Source organism: Schistocerca serialis, chromosome 4 (genome assembly GCF_023864345.2).
Source record: "Schistocerca serialis cubense isolate TAMUIC-IGC-003099 chromosome 4, iqSchSeri2.2, whole genome shotgun sequence".
Taxonomy (NCBI): domain Eukaryota; kingdom Metazoa; phylum Arthropoda; class Insecta; order Orthoptera; family Acrididae; genus Schistocerca; species Schistocerca serialis.
This window is the reverse complement of record NC_064641.1, coordinates 913,654,178-913,671,775: the sequence shown is the minus strand read 5'-3', so window position 1 is coordinate 913,671,775 and position 17,598 is coordinate 913,654,178. Positions and strand designations below refer to the sequence as shown.

The 17,598-nt window shown below is 43.0% G+C and overlaps 1 protein-coding gene across 1 annotated transcript in view; it reads right to left on the bottom strand.

Moving 5' to 3' along the window:
• Positions 1–17,075, bottom strand: part of LOC126473590 (troponin C-like) — a 60,181-nt gene extending 43,106 nt beyond the window's left edge. The window contains exon 1 of the mRNA XM_050100737.1: positions 16,917–17,075. Within this exon, the coding sequence (XP_049956694.1) occupies positions 16,917–16,919 (3 nt within the window). The 5' untranslated portion in view covers positions 16,920–17,075. The remainder of the gene's footprint in view (positions 1–16,916) is intronic.
• Positions 17,076–17,598: the final 523 nt, after the last annotated feature.

The window sequence follows — 17,598 nt, the reverse complement described above, 5'->3', positions numbered from 1 at the left end:
AAACTTAGAACCGGAATCGGATGATATGTCATAATATTGGCAAACTTCACTATCTAAAAGTAAGAAATTTAAATTTGATATTGTTGTGTTCAATGTAATTTCCGCTAATCAGGACGTAATACATTTTTTCGTCAACCGTTCTGAAATTGTCATGCCACAATCTATATAAAGCCGTGTGCTTCTTTGACAACCATCCAGAAATTAAATAAACTGTGTACAGCTAAAGCCCAATGTGCTCTTTCATAAAATAAGGGTCCACTCCTAACCCCAAAATTTTATTCTAGTGACGCTAACGCACTCACAGGGTGTTTTTGCTGATGTCTGACGAACGTGAAAAGGAGTGGAGTGTCAGAAGGGTGACCCAAAAGCTTGTTAACATTTGAAAATGGACTAACTCACGGAATCGTGTACATCTTGACACATATGCCTGAAATGACACGAGCTTTTATTGACACCAAAAATTAGTGCAAAATTCGGCCAACATATGTCATTGGACAACAACAGGTCAGTGACGCCGCACGACAATCGCATATGAAATAAGCCGTAGTGAGAGAGTCAGATGCGCCAGCAATCGCAGCATGTTGGTTTTACCAGAAAAGGCACCGTTTGTGAAGTTCTATTATCAGAATGGAGAATTCGCCGCTGTAGCTTTTCACCATAAGAAGAGTGTTCGAACGACGGAAAGTCCGGTGCCAAGTGACAGTGCGAAAAAAATGAATACGGATTTGGAAGCCACTGGTTGTTTAGACGATCGGCCCCGAAGTGGGTGACCACACACAAGTGCTGCTGCTGCTGCTCGGGCAGTTCACAAGAAATCGACACTTTAACGGGATCTTCTCCGCACGGTGAAGTCGGCGCTCGTCTGTTGTTTGGAGAGCTCAAAAGTTTGTCCTCCAATGCTATCTCTACAAACTTCAGCGTCATCATGAACTGTTAGCAGCCGGTTTTGTGACGCGGAGAGCATTTGCGGTATGAACACTTTAAAAAAATGGGAAAAGATGACGATTTGCTGTCTAACATAATGTGGACCGACGAAGCGCATTTCACACTCTGAGGGTCTGTCAACATACGCAGCTGCAGAATTTGGGCTACCGAAAATCCTACAGTTGTCGTGAAACTCGCACTCGATGACGAGAAAGTCACGATGGGTTCTGGATTTACCACTTCAGTCGTGATCGGAGCCCTTTTCTTCAAGAAAATGTGGGGTTCTGGTTTCCGAACCGTCAGCGTGACGGGTGCGAGGTATGCCGATATGTTTCAGAATCCTATCTTCCCTAGCCTGGCTGATAAACACCTGCCTGGCGCTCCAATCCATATTGCTACACATATGAAAGACCCCTTGCGCACATCATTTGATGAGGGTCGCGTTCTGAGCCGCCCTTTTAAACACGCTTGGCCTGCCAGTCCCCAGACCTCGATCAGCGTGATTATTGGTCGTGCGACCTCATTAGCGATGCTAAAAGACAACATCCGACGGGAATCTCTCACCGTACCTGCTGAAGTGCTGTACATTACTCTTCACGTTTTTTCTCGACTATAGGTACTTTTTTTATGAATGACGGCCGACACGTGCAGTTGTTGTAAGGAACATCGCCTTTTCTGAAAATCAGTTGTTATGCTAATTATTGCTATTGTGTCACACAGGATGACAATTGTTGAACCATATGAAAAAACGAAAATCAGATACAAACTACGGCGTTATTCGACATGTAAACGCCGCTACAGATGTTCGGTATTGGGTTATGACATGTTCGATATGCCTGCCATCACTACGGATGATGTGGCGCAGACGAACGGCGAAATTGTGCCCGACCAGTTGAAGTGTCGGAACGCCGATGCTCTCGATGAGCTCCTGAATAGTAGTTTTCTGCTCAGCAATGGTTTTGTGGTTATTGCTGTACACCTTGTCTTCAGTATAGCCCCACAATAAGGAGTCGCTTGTATTCATATCCGTAGAATATGGCTGCCAATCGAGACCCATGCCTGTGGCCTCTGGGTACCCCAGAGCCAGAATACTGTCCCCAATGTGCTCCTCCAGGACATGAAACACTCTTCTGCTTTCATGGGTTCGAGTTCCTTTTTGCATGAACCACATCTTGTCGAAATCAGGATCACTTTGGATACTGGAGATGAAATCATCTTCGAAACCTTCACGTATTGTTCGGTAGTCGTCGTGCCATCGAGGAATATCGCACCTATTTCCGTGACTGGACTCTGCACACCACAGGCCGGCCGCGGTGGTCTAGCGGTTCTGGGCGCTCAGTCCGGAACCGCGCGACTGCTACGGTCGCAGGTTCGAATCCTGCCTCGGGCATGGATGTGTGTGATGTCCTTAGGTTAGTTAGATTTAAGTAGTTCTAAGTTCTAGGGGACAGATGACCACAAATGTTAAGTCCCATAGTGCTCAGAGCCATTTGAACCAGAGCCATTTGCACACCACATAGTCATCCGTTGAGGGTGAAGAGACTTTCCGATCGCGAAATGCGGATTCACAGTCCCCCAAATGTACCAATTTTGCTTATTGGCGAACTCATTCAAATGAAAGTGGGCTTCGTCGCTAAACCAAACTATGCATGCGCACACAAATTCCCATCGTGTCCCGCGGCCAAACGTGCAGTTTGAATGTCGTAACTCAAACCTTTCAGAAGTAATGACGATTTTATTTCATGTAGTTACAAGTTCAATAATTATCACCATGTATGAAGCGGCATCTGTTGGTCATTTTGTGCAATTTTTCTTTTGTTTCAGTAAACCCCCACGTCATTTCAGGCAAGTGTGTTAATTTTAACCTCTCTGCCTACATTTTTCCGTGAAGTATTGACTTTTCATATGGTAGTGCACTTTTAGGTCCGCCAGTAGGTTCGACATTGCACTGCATCTGTCGGAGTACCTGTTGGTAGCATTATTAACACACCTCGCTGAATCAAAAGAGAGACCTCACAATTGTATTACGAAAGCAGCTGTAACGTGCCTCGAGATTACACACTGTAACGAGTAGTAACAAATTTTTTCAGTTCGTAGTATCGTTCGCCTGGTGCAGGTCTTTCGATTTGACGCCACTTCGGCGACCTGCGTGACGTAGTATTTAGCAAGCTACGCGGACTGCTACCAGAACGAAAGTGCAGCACATAAAAATAGCTCGCGTCTTGCGCCTGCTCGTTAGAGCTGACGTGTACAGCTGTAATTCTGCGGCTGGCGTAGCTTCACTGTTTTACGAGCGTGCGCTCAACACACGGCGTCGGCCCGCTCCTTTTAATGGCTCCACCCCTGCAGTGCTGGGGAGGGCGCTTCCCGCAAGGCGGATGAGCCTCGCAGATTGCGGCACGGCGTTGTGCAAGGCGCCCGCCGTCAGCTCGCCAGCGCATTTGTGACGCCACGTCCACAGCAAATTGTCTCGATAAATATAAGACGAGAATGTTCACCCTGTTTCGCCGTCTAATTACAGACGTCTAAAAATATGGTATGCGTCAGGTAGTTGCTCCCATTAACAAGCTTTAATTTCGAGGATTGCGAGGTCCACAATTTTGTGGGTTGTCGTGTTCCATCAATGTACGAGATGTGGCTGTAAACTAACGGGACTGATGCTATCACAGTACTACGGATGTGTCAAAGATAACAACCAATAGCTGTGAAGCGCTGTCGAATGCGACGTATCTGGTGTCTGTGGTTTCGTTTGTATAAGAGCGGGTACTTTGTTTTGCCCGAAAAATGATAAGTGTAACAACACAACAACGAGTCGTCGTGAACTTTCACATTAAACTTGTAAAATACTGCTGCTGAAATCTATCTGTTACTAAAATACGTGTATGGCAAGGAATGTTTATCACGTGCTTCCGCCATGACCAAGAATATTTTGAAGATTACTCGTTCCCGAGACGCCCTTCAACATCGGAAACAGATGAAAATATCGAAAAAGTAGGTAATCCGATTCGATATAACTGTCAGTTGAGTATTCGATCGATAGCTGAAACTGTAGGAATTGACCAAGAACGCATAAGGCAAATTTTACATAACCAAATGAACGTGAGAAAGACGTGTGCGAAACTGGTGGCAAAAGTTTTTACAGTCGAACAAAATGAACCTCTTGAAAATGTTTGTACTGAGGTTCTGAATACCACTGAAAATGATACTAGGTTCTGGAAAGAGTGATAACATGTGACGAATCTTAATTTTCTCGTATGATCCAGAAAGTAAGTGCCAGTCCATGCATTTGAGGGGCCCAACTTCATCGAGAGCGAAAAAAGCTAAATTAAGCAAATCAAGATTAAAAGCAATGATGATTGTTTTTTTTCCTATATTCATGCAATTGTGTATCTGCACCGGGTTGCAGAAGGTCAGATTATTATTAATCAACATTACTACCTTGAGGTTCTTGCTCAATTCCGTGAGAAAATAAAAAAAAGAACCCAGTTGTGGAAGAACAAATGGGTTCCGCATCCAGAGAACGCACGAGCTCATACCGAATTGTCTGTTAAGAGCTTTCTAGCGACGTACAGCATCCCAGTGCTGGACTGCCAACCTTATCGGCCTGACCTGCCACCATGTGACTTTTGTCTATTCTCCAAGGTCAATCTGCATTAAGAGGAACAAGATTTCAGATCCTTGTAGCAGAGAAAGGAAAAGATGACGCTTCCTCAAGGAGCTCACGGAACAAGACTTTTAGCACTGTTCCCATCAATGGAAAATTCGGATGGAGCGTTGTAGGGATAGAGGAGTGAAGTACACTGAGTATGGCAATAACCAACTATGTATATTTTTGAAATAAAATTATTTACTGATATAGTCCCGTTATTTTATAACCACACCTCATACGACTAAACAGTAATTTGGACTGTAACTGAAGTGTGTTACTTTGATAGATTATACAACGTGATCGAAAAGTTGCGGACATGTAAATAAATGTGTGTATAATGAAGAGTTGCACTGCATTCGTTCAGTCAGCTATCACAAGATAGCGGCACATGTATTACGGACAGCAATCCAAGGCGGAACGGAAACGGGTACAGGCCACATGAAATTTGTAGCATTGCCAGTTCATCGGTAGGTAAACATGTAGTTTTCCCAACAGCAACGAGTTTTCATCGTCGAACAGTATTTTGAAAGTCGTTCCTATGCACGTATTGTAGGCCCATTTTGTGGCAAACATCCAGCTGTGTCGAACAGTTTAACAATAACAAGACTGATTGCCATTTTCTTGGTTTGAGGATCAGTTGCAGACAAGAAGAGAAACGGGAGTCTGGCCATAATGCTGGACGGTAAACTGACTGAGGCGAGGAATGTGATGCTACGTTCGTCTTTAAGAGGTTCTTTTCTGTTTCACATATCGTATCGTACAGCTCAGAAAGTGTTGAATAAGTTAAAATTCGTGCGTAATTATGATCGTAGTGTGCAGTAATTGAAGGCGCCGCGCAGAGAAAAGCGTCTAGCGTACTGCACATGGTTTTAGTGAGTTGCGGGTGTCCGTGGAACTGCGGAACTGGAGCACATATTCCCCAGTTATGTGGCGTGGTTCCACGTTAGTGGATACGTGTATAGTCAAAGCACAAAAATTTCGTCATCCGAAATTCCACGTTTTTTATGAAAAGTCACTGTCAAAAGATCGAACTGTAGTGTGCCGTATCGCCTAATCGAATAGTGTGGTCCTATTTTCTTTGTAAATATGATAAACCATGTTGAGTACTAAAATATCTTTACACATTTTATTGCGCATCTTGGGAGAGGTGAGCGTTATTATGTAGAAAATTATTTTCTGTGAACCGAAGCGCCGCTTATGCCCGTGCCTGTGGAGAATTAAAACTTTGGCTCCACTTGTTCAGACCAGCGGTTCGCTCACGCTACCACAGCAAGCGCTGCTTATCTGAAATCCATCGTATACTTACGAAACACAGTAACCATTGGTACAGAAGTGAAGTGGGAAATGCTGGCTAACATACACATCGAGTCACCAGTAATTCATACATAGGCGCAACTTACCAGGTTACTCTACCTGCTGCGAGAAAGTTGCGACCTTGGTCGAAGTCCAGGCACAGGTTGCTTTTTGAGTTTTTGCAAACCGCCAGTAGATGACGCTTTGAGATATGACAACACAATTATTTTAAAATTTCACATTTGTTGGTGTTAATACACTGGCATCTCAGAAACTGGTAGATTAGTTAGTTTATAGTGAGCTTTTAAAAAAACATAGTAGTGTGCAATATTGGAAATCTACAGGAAGGTTTTTTTCGATAACTTTTTTTACGACCTTCGTTAACTACACGTTCCGTAGATCATTTGTACGATTCTTTTATCGGAAGGCTGTTGAACTAGTCACTTTACAGGATATGTATACGTGATTAATGTTCACGTTAATGAACATATTATTTTTTAGTCGTACTCGTGCAACTACAATTGAAAACTAGGTTTCGTTTTAGAAGATCCAAGTTTTTAAATAAAAATTCATCCATGGAATGCAAGAAGTTGTTCGGAAGATGTGATTTTAGGTTGGGTTTAAAACTTGCTTTGCTACCTACCAGATATTTTATGTTATGTTATGACAGCTTTAAGAATAGGTAATACAAGCCCTTTTTACACTCCTGTACTGTACGTATGGACAATAGTATTTTTTTAAAAAATGTGGTTTAATTGTTTGTGACGGATTTCATTGCCGAATATATGTATCGTGATGCTACAGTTAAAATGCGTAACTCTTACAAGAGGTATCTACATGACGACCGGGAGTGAAAACCACGTATTATTGTTACTCTTTTCTAAAACCTATATCAACAGCAACGCCTGGAGTGACTTCGTTTAACTTTTAATGATAATAGCATCTTCAGAAAAAGCACCTACAATAGTTTCGCATTATGCGCTTTCGAAATCAGTCTTTGATATATATATATATATATATATATATATATATATATATATATTCTCAATATACCGAGGCTCAGACAGCGTTTTTGTCTACTGGTTAAAGGAAATGCTCAAAAAATTCGGCCGAAGAAGTGGAAAGTATGTATATAATATCGCAACAGAAATGAAACTTGGTCGTCTCCGTACGAGACGGAAACTAAGTGGCACTCAGATTTTCGGGTGTTTCAAGATAGAAACAAAACAACAAGAGTATTCCGTACGGGAAGCACTTCAACAAAAATCATCGCTTGTTTCTTTGGTTACGCTGGATGTGACACAACCGTGGAATCTAAGAACAGTTAATGCTAGTTATTGTACAACAATTTGTTTGCCACAAATCATCGATGAAATCATGAAAAACAAACGAAAATGTCCGACCAGCTATCATTTTGACAAAACCAGCTGCCACGCAACAAGTCGAACAACTGGTTACTTAAGGGAGGTAAACACGCAACTGCTGCCTCACCGCCTGTATTCACATGGTCTATCCCCCCTAACGATATCTCTTAATCAAAAAAATGCATAGACAGTGATATTCATTGCCTGTTGAATCCTTTCATGACCGTTCTTTTGAACCACCACAATCAGAGTGGAAAAAATGTTCCAGAATTGATCAAAACGCATGGAAAAATCTGCAAAATTTTGAAGCTTATTGTTTAAAGAACCAGTAAGACGATTCGTTGCAAAAAAAGTTCTCCTTCAAGGTTTTTGTAAAAACTTAAATGGCCTCCATCGTATGAAATCGACCGACCATCAAAGTCGTCGTGTTTCAGACTCTTCTAGCCGAATTCTTATTGAGCATACATAATCTAGCGCGTAGGTTCCGTTCCCAGACAGGTCTAATGCCGTCCACAAATTAATCAGTTTTCCGTGTTTCAACTCGATATGAATCTGTGAGGAGTGTGATATAGCTAAGTGAAAAAGAGGCAGGAGAAACCACTGAGATTGATAGGAACTGAATAATGTTTTTGTTATAGAAAAAATGAGAAAGGGAAGGGCCGTGAGTTTTTTGTAGGAACTGTGGCCGAATCCGCCTAAGAAGTTTCGATAAAACTAACGTACCTCTGAAGAGGATGGTCAGACAGAATAATATGACGCCCACTAATCCGGCGACAAAAGTACTAATGAATAGCAACCAGTAATCCACAACTGATGAAGATGCTTCGATGGTCCATGGGGCTGACACGATCTGACCATGTAAAAAATAAGACGTCCAGCAAAGGTTTGGTGTCGCGCCGATCGCCGACAAAGTGAGGGAAGCCTGTCTCCGCTGATACCGCCACGTCATGAGAAAACATGGCAACTCAGTCGCAAAAACAGGAGCAACAAGACCACGAGGAAGACCGGTAAAGAGATGGACTGACTACGTCAGGGGAGACATGCACGTTGTTGACTTAAGACCAGAAGATGTCAACGACTGGGAGAAATGGAGGAGACGTAGCGAAGCAGCAGACCCCGCAAGTCGGGATTAATGCTTGGAAAGAGAGAGAGAGTAATCCACAACTGATGTTCGATTTAAAACTACATACATAGAATACGAGAAGAAGTTCTCCTATCAGAATAGTCACATGCAGCTTCATTTTCGTGTAGTCGTTAAACTGAGAACTGTAATAAACCCTCAGCATACAACACAACATTGTTATTCAGGTTACTGTTACCCGAGTATTATATTCACGTCTAATCTAGAACTAGTTTCATTCCGCATTATTTATCTCCGTCATTCAGTGTTAGGCACATTTTATAAGCACAGCGCAGCTGCAGCACAAAAGCGCAGTCGAAATAATAACGATAAGTATTGAGCTGTGTTAAGATAACTAAGATGGGAAAAAGACCGGAATGAAGACATCTGAACATAAATAAAGTAAGGAAAAAAAACCGGCTGGTTGCTGTATTTCTTCCAATAATTTAGTACAGACCCATTGTACCCGACCATAATTACCACGCTGTTCTACTCAAATTTTCTGCATTTAAGTTTCTTAAGGTAGCATTATGATCTTTGTACATTCCGCTTGGAGGGACGTGGGGCATGCTTACAAGCTAGAAGTTCTGTGTGTGTCCCACATATTACAGTATTTCGCTTGCGCAGAATTCAGTCAGGTTGTGAATAAGAAACGGTGACCCTTATGCCTACACTAAAACAATATTTAATCGGGTGTCTTCCTAATCTTCGTAATTACAACTTAGTTCCAAGAGAATCTTTGCTATCAACAGAATGTTTGCTCTCAACACACAGTTTTTAAAAAGCATGAGTACTTTTATCCTACATAAGCCATTATAGTGCACCATTGACTTACGAATTTAAGATAGGTTTGGATGTGACCCACAAGTTGTTAGACGACACGAGAAACTTCGCCTCTGGTCTCACTGTAGTAGGGCGTTGCCTCTGAAATTTTTTCTTCCAAACAGCAGCAAGGCTCGAATTGACACTACGTCATCGATTTCTGTTTTTATTCATTTCCCCAAATAAAATGTCATTTAACTGTACGGAAACCTGTGTTTCTTGTTTAGACCGCTCAATCAGTTTGAAAAAATGAGGTACTCGTCATAAATGGAAACCAACTGGAGCTAACCTCACAACTATAATGATGGACGCTAGAAAATTATAAACGTAAGACATGTAGGAGAGTCCTTTTACAAAAGACGTATGTAAGTTCTATTTATAAGAAAATAATGCACAAGAGACATAGGCGTTCACTCAACGAACCATGCCCATAATGAAATATAATTCGTCAACAGCTTCAGTCCACTTATAGGAATCTTAAACCTACAATTTGCAATTCGAGATTCATAAGCCGGTCTAATGCGAATGGAATCTTTCTGTCATCCCCTTATAATTAGACTTTCAAATCTCGTTGGTATTGGATGACTGCACCAGAGGCTGTGAACTATTGAGTGATCTCTTTTTAATGGAACTCTCGAGTTTTTGGTGAATCTCATTAGTCTTTTCAACGATTAGTAGTTTCTAAATTAAAATTTCTTGGCAGCTTACCGCGAAGCACGAAGCCTGTAGCAGCGTCTCATTATGTAGGTCTGTCCGTTGCACTCCGTGAAATAACCCGAACATTAATGATCCTTCTTATTCTCTGACATCGAGGAGGAAGATGAAGCTCCCATAGCGGAGCAATTCTCTGCCACGATAGTGAAATAAATTTATAAAATTGCGAAAACGAAGAAGTCACTAAACAGTAAAATTCATTGATTCATTATATTCATCGATTTAAAATGTAGTTTCTCGCATCACAGCCATCACAGATCCGATACGTGCTGTACTTCAAGCTGCACCTACTGCGAGATACGATGGGTAAACGTACTGGACACAATTAAAATGGCTCTGTTCATTTATCTGAGGATGAAATATTGTGTCCCTCGAAAATTGACCCCGGATTTTCTACATTCTGTGACGGTGATTGTTCACTATGTTTTGTGTCACGATATTTCTCAGGTTTACTTCAAACAATGCAGCCGTGATCAGACTTGCTTTGTTCTCCTGATCTGCTGACGTCACTGCGATTCGTTGAAGCTAACAACCTTTCGAAGTTGAACTGAAATTTCATCACGAACTCTACTGTTGAATGGTCAGCTTCATTATAGCGAACAGTATTAGCCGTTTCAGTTTTGATGGGGAGGGTTTTGTGGATTAGATTTCCCTTGGTCTGAAATCAGTGTGAGTGTACCATTACTGGGGAGCGCTCTAACAGTTCTACTTGCGTTACTGTTTCCATGCTACGTTCTATTTGGCTATGAACAGCACCAATTAATACTTAAAAAGGGAGACTTGAACGTGGAGAGACGACTATATCTACTTATAACAATGATCGGATCATTGAAAACATTGTCAATATAAAACAATAAATTTACCTTTCGGAGAAACGAATTTATCATAAACTACAACCAATCCACCTTCATTACAAATCCTGGATAAGTAATATTTCAGTGAAGTTCTATATGCCTTTGCGCACGGCTAATACAGTTTTGTACTGCTGTCCCACAGATCTGTCATCGTCATCTGACATTTTTATGCTACATAGTCCAGATCTGTGGTCAAAGAACACGACTACCGCTAAATTTCTAACTTCAGGTGGAACTGAAAACAGTCGGATTGATTTCATGACGTAGTGGCGATATCTAGTTTACAAAATGGCTCTGAGCACTATTGGACTCAATATCTCAGGTCATCAGTCCGCTAGAACTTAGAACTACTTAAACCTAACTAACCTATGGACATCACACACATCCATGCCCGAGACAGGATTCGAACCTGCGACCGTAGCAGTCGCGCGTTTCCGGACTGAAGCGCCTAGAACCGCTCGGCCACCGCGGCCTACTGATATCTAGTTTATAATTGGGTAGTGTATTCCACGCTCGAACTGTCACGAGTTTCAGAAAAACAGAAATAAAATTACAGTAAGTAATTCAACTGTTTAACTAGGTGATACTTCCGAAAGCGGCGAAGTTTTCCCTGAACATCGCGATGAACAGCGTACGATATCATCATGAACCATTTATAGTTTGCTGTTTGCAGCCAAGGCGGCAAGAAATATAAGATTTGATACTGTCGTTATAAATAGGAACATTATGTCGAGCCACAGTTTTATTAGTTTGCTGTGGCATAAAGGAAATACAAAAAGTCCTGAAGAATCATTCTCAGTATTGCTTTATCTCAGCAGTTACTCTTTGTCAACTAACTTTGGTTTCTTTTTTATTCATTCAAAAGGCTGTTTTCCTCGAAACATCCTGCCAACATTGTTTAATGTAAATTTAGCTACCACTTTTTAACTGGTGCTGATATGACTCTCTGGGAAACCACTTCGTGCCGGAAGACGTTGCACGACTTATCTCCAATGTGTCCGGTGAAAATCTATCTGTGGCAGGTGTTTGTATTAACTGAAACACATGGACATTTTCTTAACACAGTAATATTGCGACATTATTTCGAGGCATCGGAGAGTGCAATGTGTGGAGATGATTTGAAGAGGCGATGCACACATTTGGATTACTTGTGTCTCGACTTGTTCCAGTCGCTTGCAGAGACTGAAAGTTTAAGTGTCTTAAAGAAATCTCGTGCGACTAGAAAACTCTGTATTACTGCAGACTGTACTCGATGTTCCATACTCTACTTATATAGGTGTTACAAATGTAAAAGAACGCTAGGCCCTTCCGTTCCTGAAAGATGGAACCGAGTGCAACCAGTGAAAAATTTAAATTTTATATCGCGTAGGATAAAAAAACTGGGTTAAGTATTTGCTCAATAAACTTACTTCTACGTTTGATTTGGTATTAGAATTGGTGCTCTTGGATTTGGCGTACTAGATACAGTCCTGTAGTAAAGGTTTTGTGAAATGGAATTTTTGAGCGCTTGGGACAGTTACCAAGTTGGATAAATAAAGAAGAGATTAGGTTTAGAGAACACCTTCCCAGTTCGTCACGTGTTCGTTTAGACAACACGAATTTCTCAAGATATGACGTCCTCGTATGCACTCCTCATGTGAAGTCCACAGTGGTAAAATGTATGAAAAATGCTGATTTACAGAGATGTATGCTGAAAGGCTTTCTCCCCGCGCATACAACAGAGTGAAAGGCAGTATTTTTGTAGTAAATGCGCTTTATGCACTCACGGCGACATAATGTTTTGTGGAATATGGATGTAGCTTAAAATTCATCTTCAAGCCATTGCGGATATTTGCGAATCTCGCTATCACCACAGTTTGCAAAGTTTCGTTTTTTGAAGCAATATTTGCGTAAATTTACGCGTCTATAATACAGTGGAACACAATTGCTATCTATTAGGTTATTCCTATAGTGTAACTCCAGTTAACTCGTTGTGTGTTGGACAAAGAAGTATCGTAGAATGAAGATGAGCGAGAAACTTCTTGAAACGTTGAATTCAGGTGACGTAGTTATACTTTTGATGAACCGAGATGATTTGTCATTGAGATTACCCGAGAAATCCTGCCCTCAGAAGGGACAAACAGTACTTCCGTACTCAACTGATAATTTCCAAAACTTCTACATCTATATGTAAGCTATAGTTCGCAAACCACTGTAGTGTCCATGGCGGAGGAAACTTTACACAGTTCTCTTTACTGTTCCACTCGCAAATTGAGCGAAGGAAAATGATTGCCTATATCCTCTATACGAACAGTGAACTCACTCAATTTTTCCTTCGGCTTCTTGCGCGGGAAGAGGCAGTATAAAAGCTCTGCAGTCTCTCAAAAATGCTTGTTCTGTAGACATCCTGTGCAGCGTTTTGCGAAAAGATCGTCTTGTTTCCCCGCATGGATTGTTATCTAAGCTGATAGGGTACCGTCGTAATGACGGCACCATTCGGTACCCAATCTAGCAGTACTCATCTGATTTGCCCAAACCTCTTGCTTCAGTCCGACCTGGCGGAGACCTGGACATTGGTACAGAGCTCTAGAGTGGTTCGCACGAGTGTCCCGGACGCAGTCTCCTCTACAGACACACTGCACCTCCTCTTAATAAACGTTAGCACCGCATCGCCCTACCCACAAACTACGTTTATGTACTCATTCCATTTCATTTCCCAACGTTACCAACAGACATTTAATGTGCATGGCGGGCGCGGAAACATATGTTAGTAGTACTGCAACATTACAACAATGTTTCTCCTTCCCATCCGGATTAATTTCGAAATATCCACAGAGAAAACAAGCTGCCGCACGTACTGCGCCTTTGCGTGACCCTTTCTGTCATTTCATTTTGAGTATTTCTCTGAAATTTAGTAGCCATATTTTTCGTGTGTTCTAAAATTAGAGTTCTCTGGGCCATATTTAATCTGTCGTTTCACGAGAATGGAGCTTTAGTGCAGAATTTCCCAAAGTAATCCGAGTAAAATGCTGCAGTGGACTTTCAAAGCTGAGGAAGGTCACGCAGCGCTGAAGATACTGGACTTACGCTAGGAAAGAGTGGGTTTGTTGTCGTTGTGGGCCAGTAAATATAAGGCCAATCAAAAACTTTCCGTTCGAAGACCGTACATTCCGTAATCGGTATGCCATTCAGGGAAAATCATCATGCGCGCTGAGGCAAACATCCCACCGACGCATCAGGTTGAAGATGATGATGTTTGGTTTGTGAGGCGCTCAACTGCGCGGTCATCAGAGCCCGTAATATGTCCTAATTTTCTCAAAGTCCAATCTACCCACTGTCACGAATGAGGAGGAGGATGATGAAGTGATGAGGACAACATAAACACCCAGTCCCCTGGCAGAGACAAATCCCCAACCCGACTGGGAATCGAACCCGGGACCCCGTGATCCAGAGGCAGCAACGCTGGCCACCATCAGGTTGAAGATACCCGTTTGGTAAAACATTGTTTCGTGCTGCATGAAGAAGTCCGTAGCTGCCTGCTGCACACCCCCTTCGGCAGGAAACGTCGACCCTTGGCGTAACTTTTTCGTTACGACATTTAGCACATGAGAGCGTGCGTTGTCAAACAGCAGCCCTTGTCGCACTATTGCACATTGGTGGTTTTCGACAGACATGCTGCACCATACACATTCTTCAATCTCCGATGGATGTCTACCCATGTCTGTCCTTCGCAGCCGAGAGAAGGATAAAAGCACGTTGGTCCTGTTCGGTAATAACTTCGCCATAGATAACGTTTCCGCATTCATGGCACACACTTAGCAAAGACGCAAATGCCACACTAATCCCCAGTCGGTGCTTATACACCCGCATAGAAGTTGCGCTACGTTGCAGGTACACTACAGCAACGCCCTCAAACAGAAACTTTTAATCGTCCGTTTCACGTAATTCCTTTTTCCTTCGGTATCGCAAATCCAGGACACCACGTTGCTACACCACGCTACTCGAGTCTGTGACTGTCTGTCATCTCTACTGACCTCTATGTTGACGGGATGACGTACTCAAATTTCCCGTCCTATTAGCACTTCTACGAGTAGCTCTCATTTAGGGTCTAGAGTACAAAAATTGTTGAGTTCCGCCTGTCGTGCAAACCACTAGATCTTCTTATTTTACTTTTATTGCCGAGACATGCAGCGTTTGTGCCTTCCTCAGAGGGCCCTTCAAAGCTCAGTATTTCGTGGTTAAGGTTGCGAGTGCTGTTACTGAAATGTAAATGTGCAGAGTCTGTGTGTATCCATCAGCGAAAGAGGAATACGTGCGTGACGACGTGGACGTGGATATAAAGCATCAAAAGCTATCTGTCCGGTTAAAACAAGTTCTGCTAGGTTGGCAGATAAGTTCGTTTCGGTTTATGATCAGTTTAATAAACACAACAAATACACATATTAGAGATTTTAGCCATCAATAATATATTCTCCTTCACCATTTACAACATTCTGTCAACGCTGGGGTAACTATTTGATTCTGCGACTGTAGAAACCGAGTGGTTTTGAGTAGAAGGACTTGTCGAGCCCTGTTCGGAGCGCATTTTTCGTCGGGAAGGAAGTTCCTAGAAAGTTAGCCGATAGAGAGGAGAAAAAGTGAAAGTCTGAGGGCGCAAGAGCGTGGGTGTGGAATGAAATCCCAACCCAACTCGTGTACAGCTTTTTTTGTCATCCTAGCAGAATACGGGGGGAGTTATAGTGGAGTAGCATCACTTAAGGGAGTCTTCCTGGTCGTTGTTCTCGGATTGCGCCTGCAAGACGTCTCAGAATACAATAAATGCCAAGAGTGATGGTTACGCTTCGTGGAAGCAATTTGTAGTATATCACACAGTAGCTGTTCCACCAGATGCATGAAATTATATTTTATGGATGCGCGCATGTCTTTGTGCGGGGAGTTGCTGATTTTTTTGTGCTCAACCATTCTTTTCCTTTCCTTATGTTAGCATAAAGAGACTATTTCACATTACCAATAACGATACAGGATAGGAACTGCCGGTTTGTTCACTAGCCACTTCATGACTAGCAAACAAAGATACACTGACGGCCACCCGCTGATTTTTGTGATTTTGGCTTAGAGCATGCGGTACCCATACATCTGACTTTGAACCTTCCCCACTGCATGCAAATGCCGCAAGACGGTGGAGTGACCACAGATCATCACATCTGCCACTTCTCGAGGATGCTACTGTGAAACATTGTGGATTAATACGTTTAAACGATCTTCACCAAACCCGGAAACTCTCCCTGAACGCAAGCCGGAGTGGCCGAACGGTTCTATTCACTTCAGTCTGGAACCGCGCGACCGCTACCGTTCAAATGGCTCTGAGCACTATGGGACTTAACATCTTAGGTCATCAGTCCCCTAGAATTTAGAACTACTTAAACCTAACTAACCTAAGGACATCACACACATCCATGCCCGAGGCAGGATTCAAACCTGCGGGCATGGATGTGTGTGATGTCCTTAGGTTAGTTAGGTTTAAGTAGTTCTAAGTTCTAGGTTGCTGATGACCTCAGAAGTTAAGTCCCATAGTGCTCAGAGCCATTTGAACCATTTTTTCTTCCTGAACGTGGAGAGCTACTAATGCCAAAACGATCCTCCTTGAAATGAGAAAAATATTTTCTTGCCGTACTCTGTCCAGTGGCATGATCCCCATACGCGGCGGAAATGTTCCTGGATGCCTCCGCTGCTGTTATCCATCTATTGAACTCAGACAGAAGAATATGTGGGCAATGTTCCGATTTCTCTACTTGGCACTCCATTTTCTAGCGTCCACAGCTTCCCTCACTATTCTTATATGATAAAAAATGGCAATACAAAAACTCAGATAGCAACAGTAAACTACAAGTAAAAAATGCCAATCGACAAATAAACCCATAGCAGCCGGAATATCAACATGGAAAACAAAAACGTTACCAACTTGTGGACCATTCCTTGAAATTGCACTGTGTTGTCGACCGCGCCGTCGGCGATATATCCCAGTTTTCCCTCCCTTCTGCGCTTCTACGTCTTTCAATATCGCGATTACAGGTCGCGTTTACATCATAGCGGTCCACCCTACAGTAGGCAGTGGTGAAGAACGTGCATATGTGTAGAAGCACAAGTTCCGGTAGAGGGGATCGGAGCAGAGTTTCCGACGGTGCTGGAGTACTCACCATGGTGTGGCCGGTGGTTGCGGTGCGGGCGGCGGCGTGGAGTGTGCTGGACTGCGGCTGGCGGGGGCGCGACTCCGGATATAGCCGAGCAGCGCATGCAGCCGCTTGCTACGCGCGGCGCTCCACGGAAAGCTGCTGCAAACCGCCGTGCCGCCGACGCCACCTCATCTCGCCTCCCAGCGCCTCACTGCCGAACCCTCCCACCCGGCTCCATCCGACCTCAGCGCAGTCATAAATATCTATAGCGCCTTCTAGCTCTTCTGTAAAACTGCCTCGGCGTACTTGTCGCGTCAAGTCTCAGTACAATTTCGAGCTTTCGCCCAAATCTTCCATCGTCTTCGCCAGGAACAGCTAACTGTCGTGGCTGCTGTTGTGGTAACTATTTATAACCGATAATCGCCTAGGCCTTCCTGGAATTTCGGGTACTGAATTCTAACATATGCTGTTCGCGGGGAACTGTGCCTTTCGGTACAACACTGGCTTCGGTGTTTTACTACAGGGTGTTCCTGTGAGAGCGTGCAAAAACGTAACGGGACATAGAAAATGCTCCACTGAACATTTTGAAATAGGGAATCTGGGGTAGGAGAAGCTAGCGCAAGGACGTCCACAAGTAAACTCGTCTACCGCTTTGTCTGGCATTACTGTTTTCCACCTTGTTTACATCTGACATGAGTACAAGTTT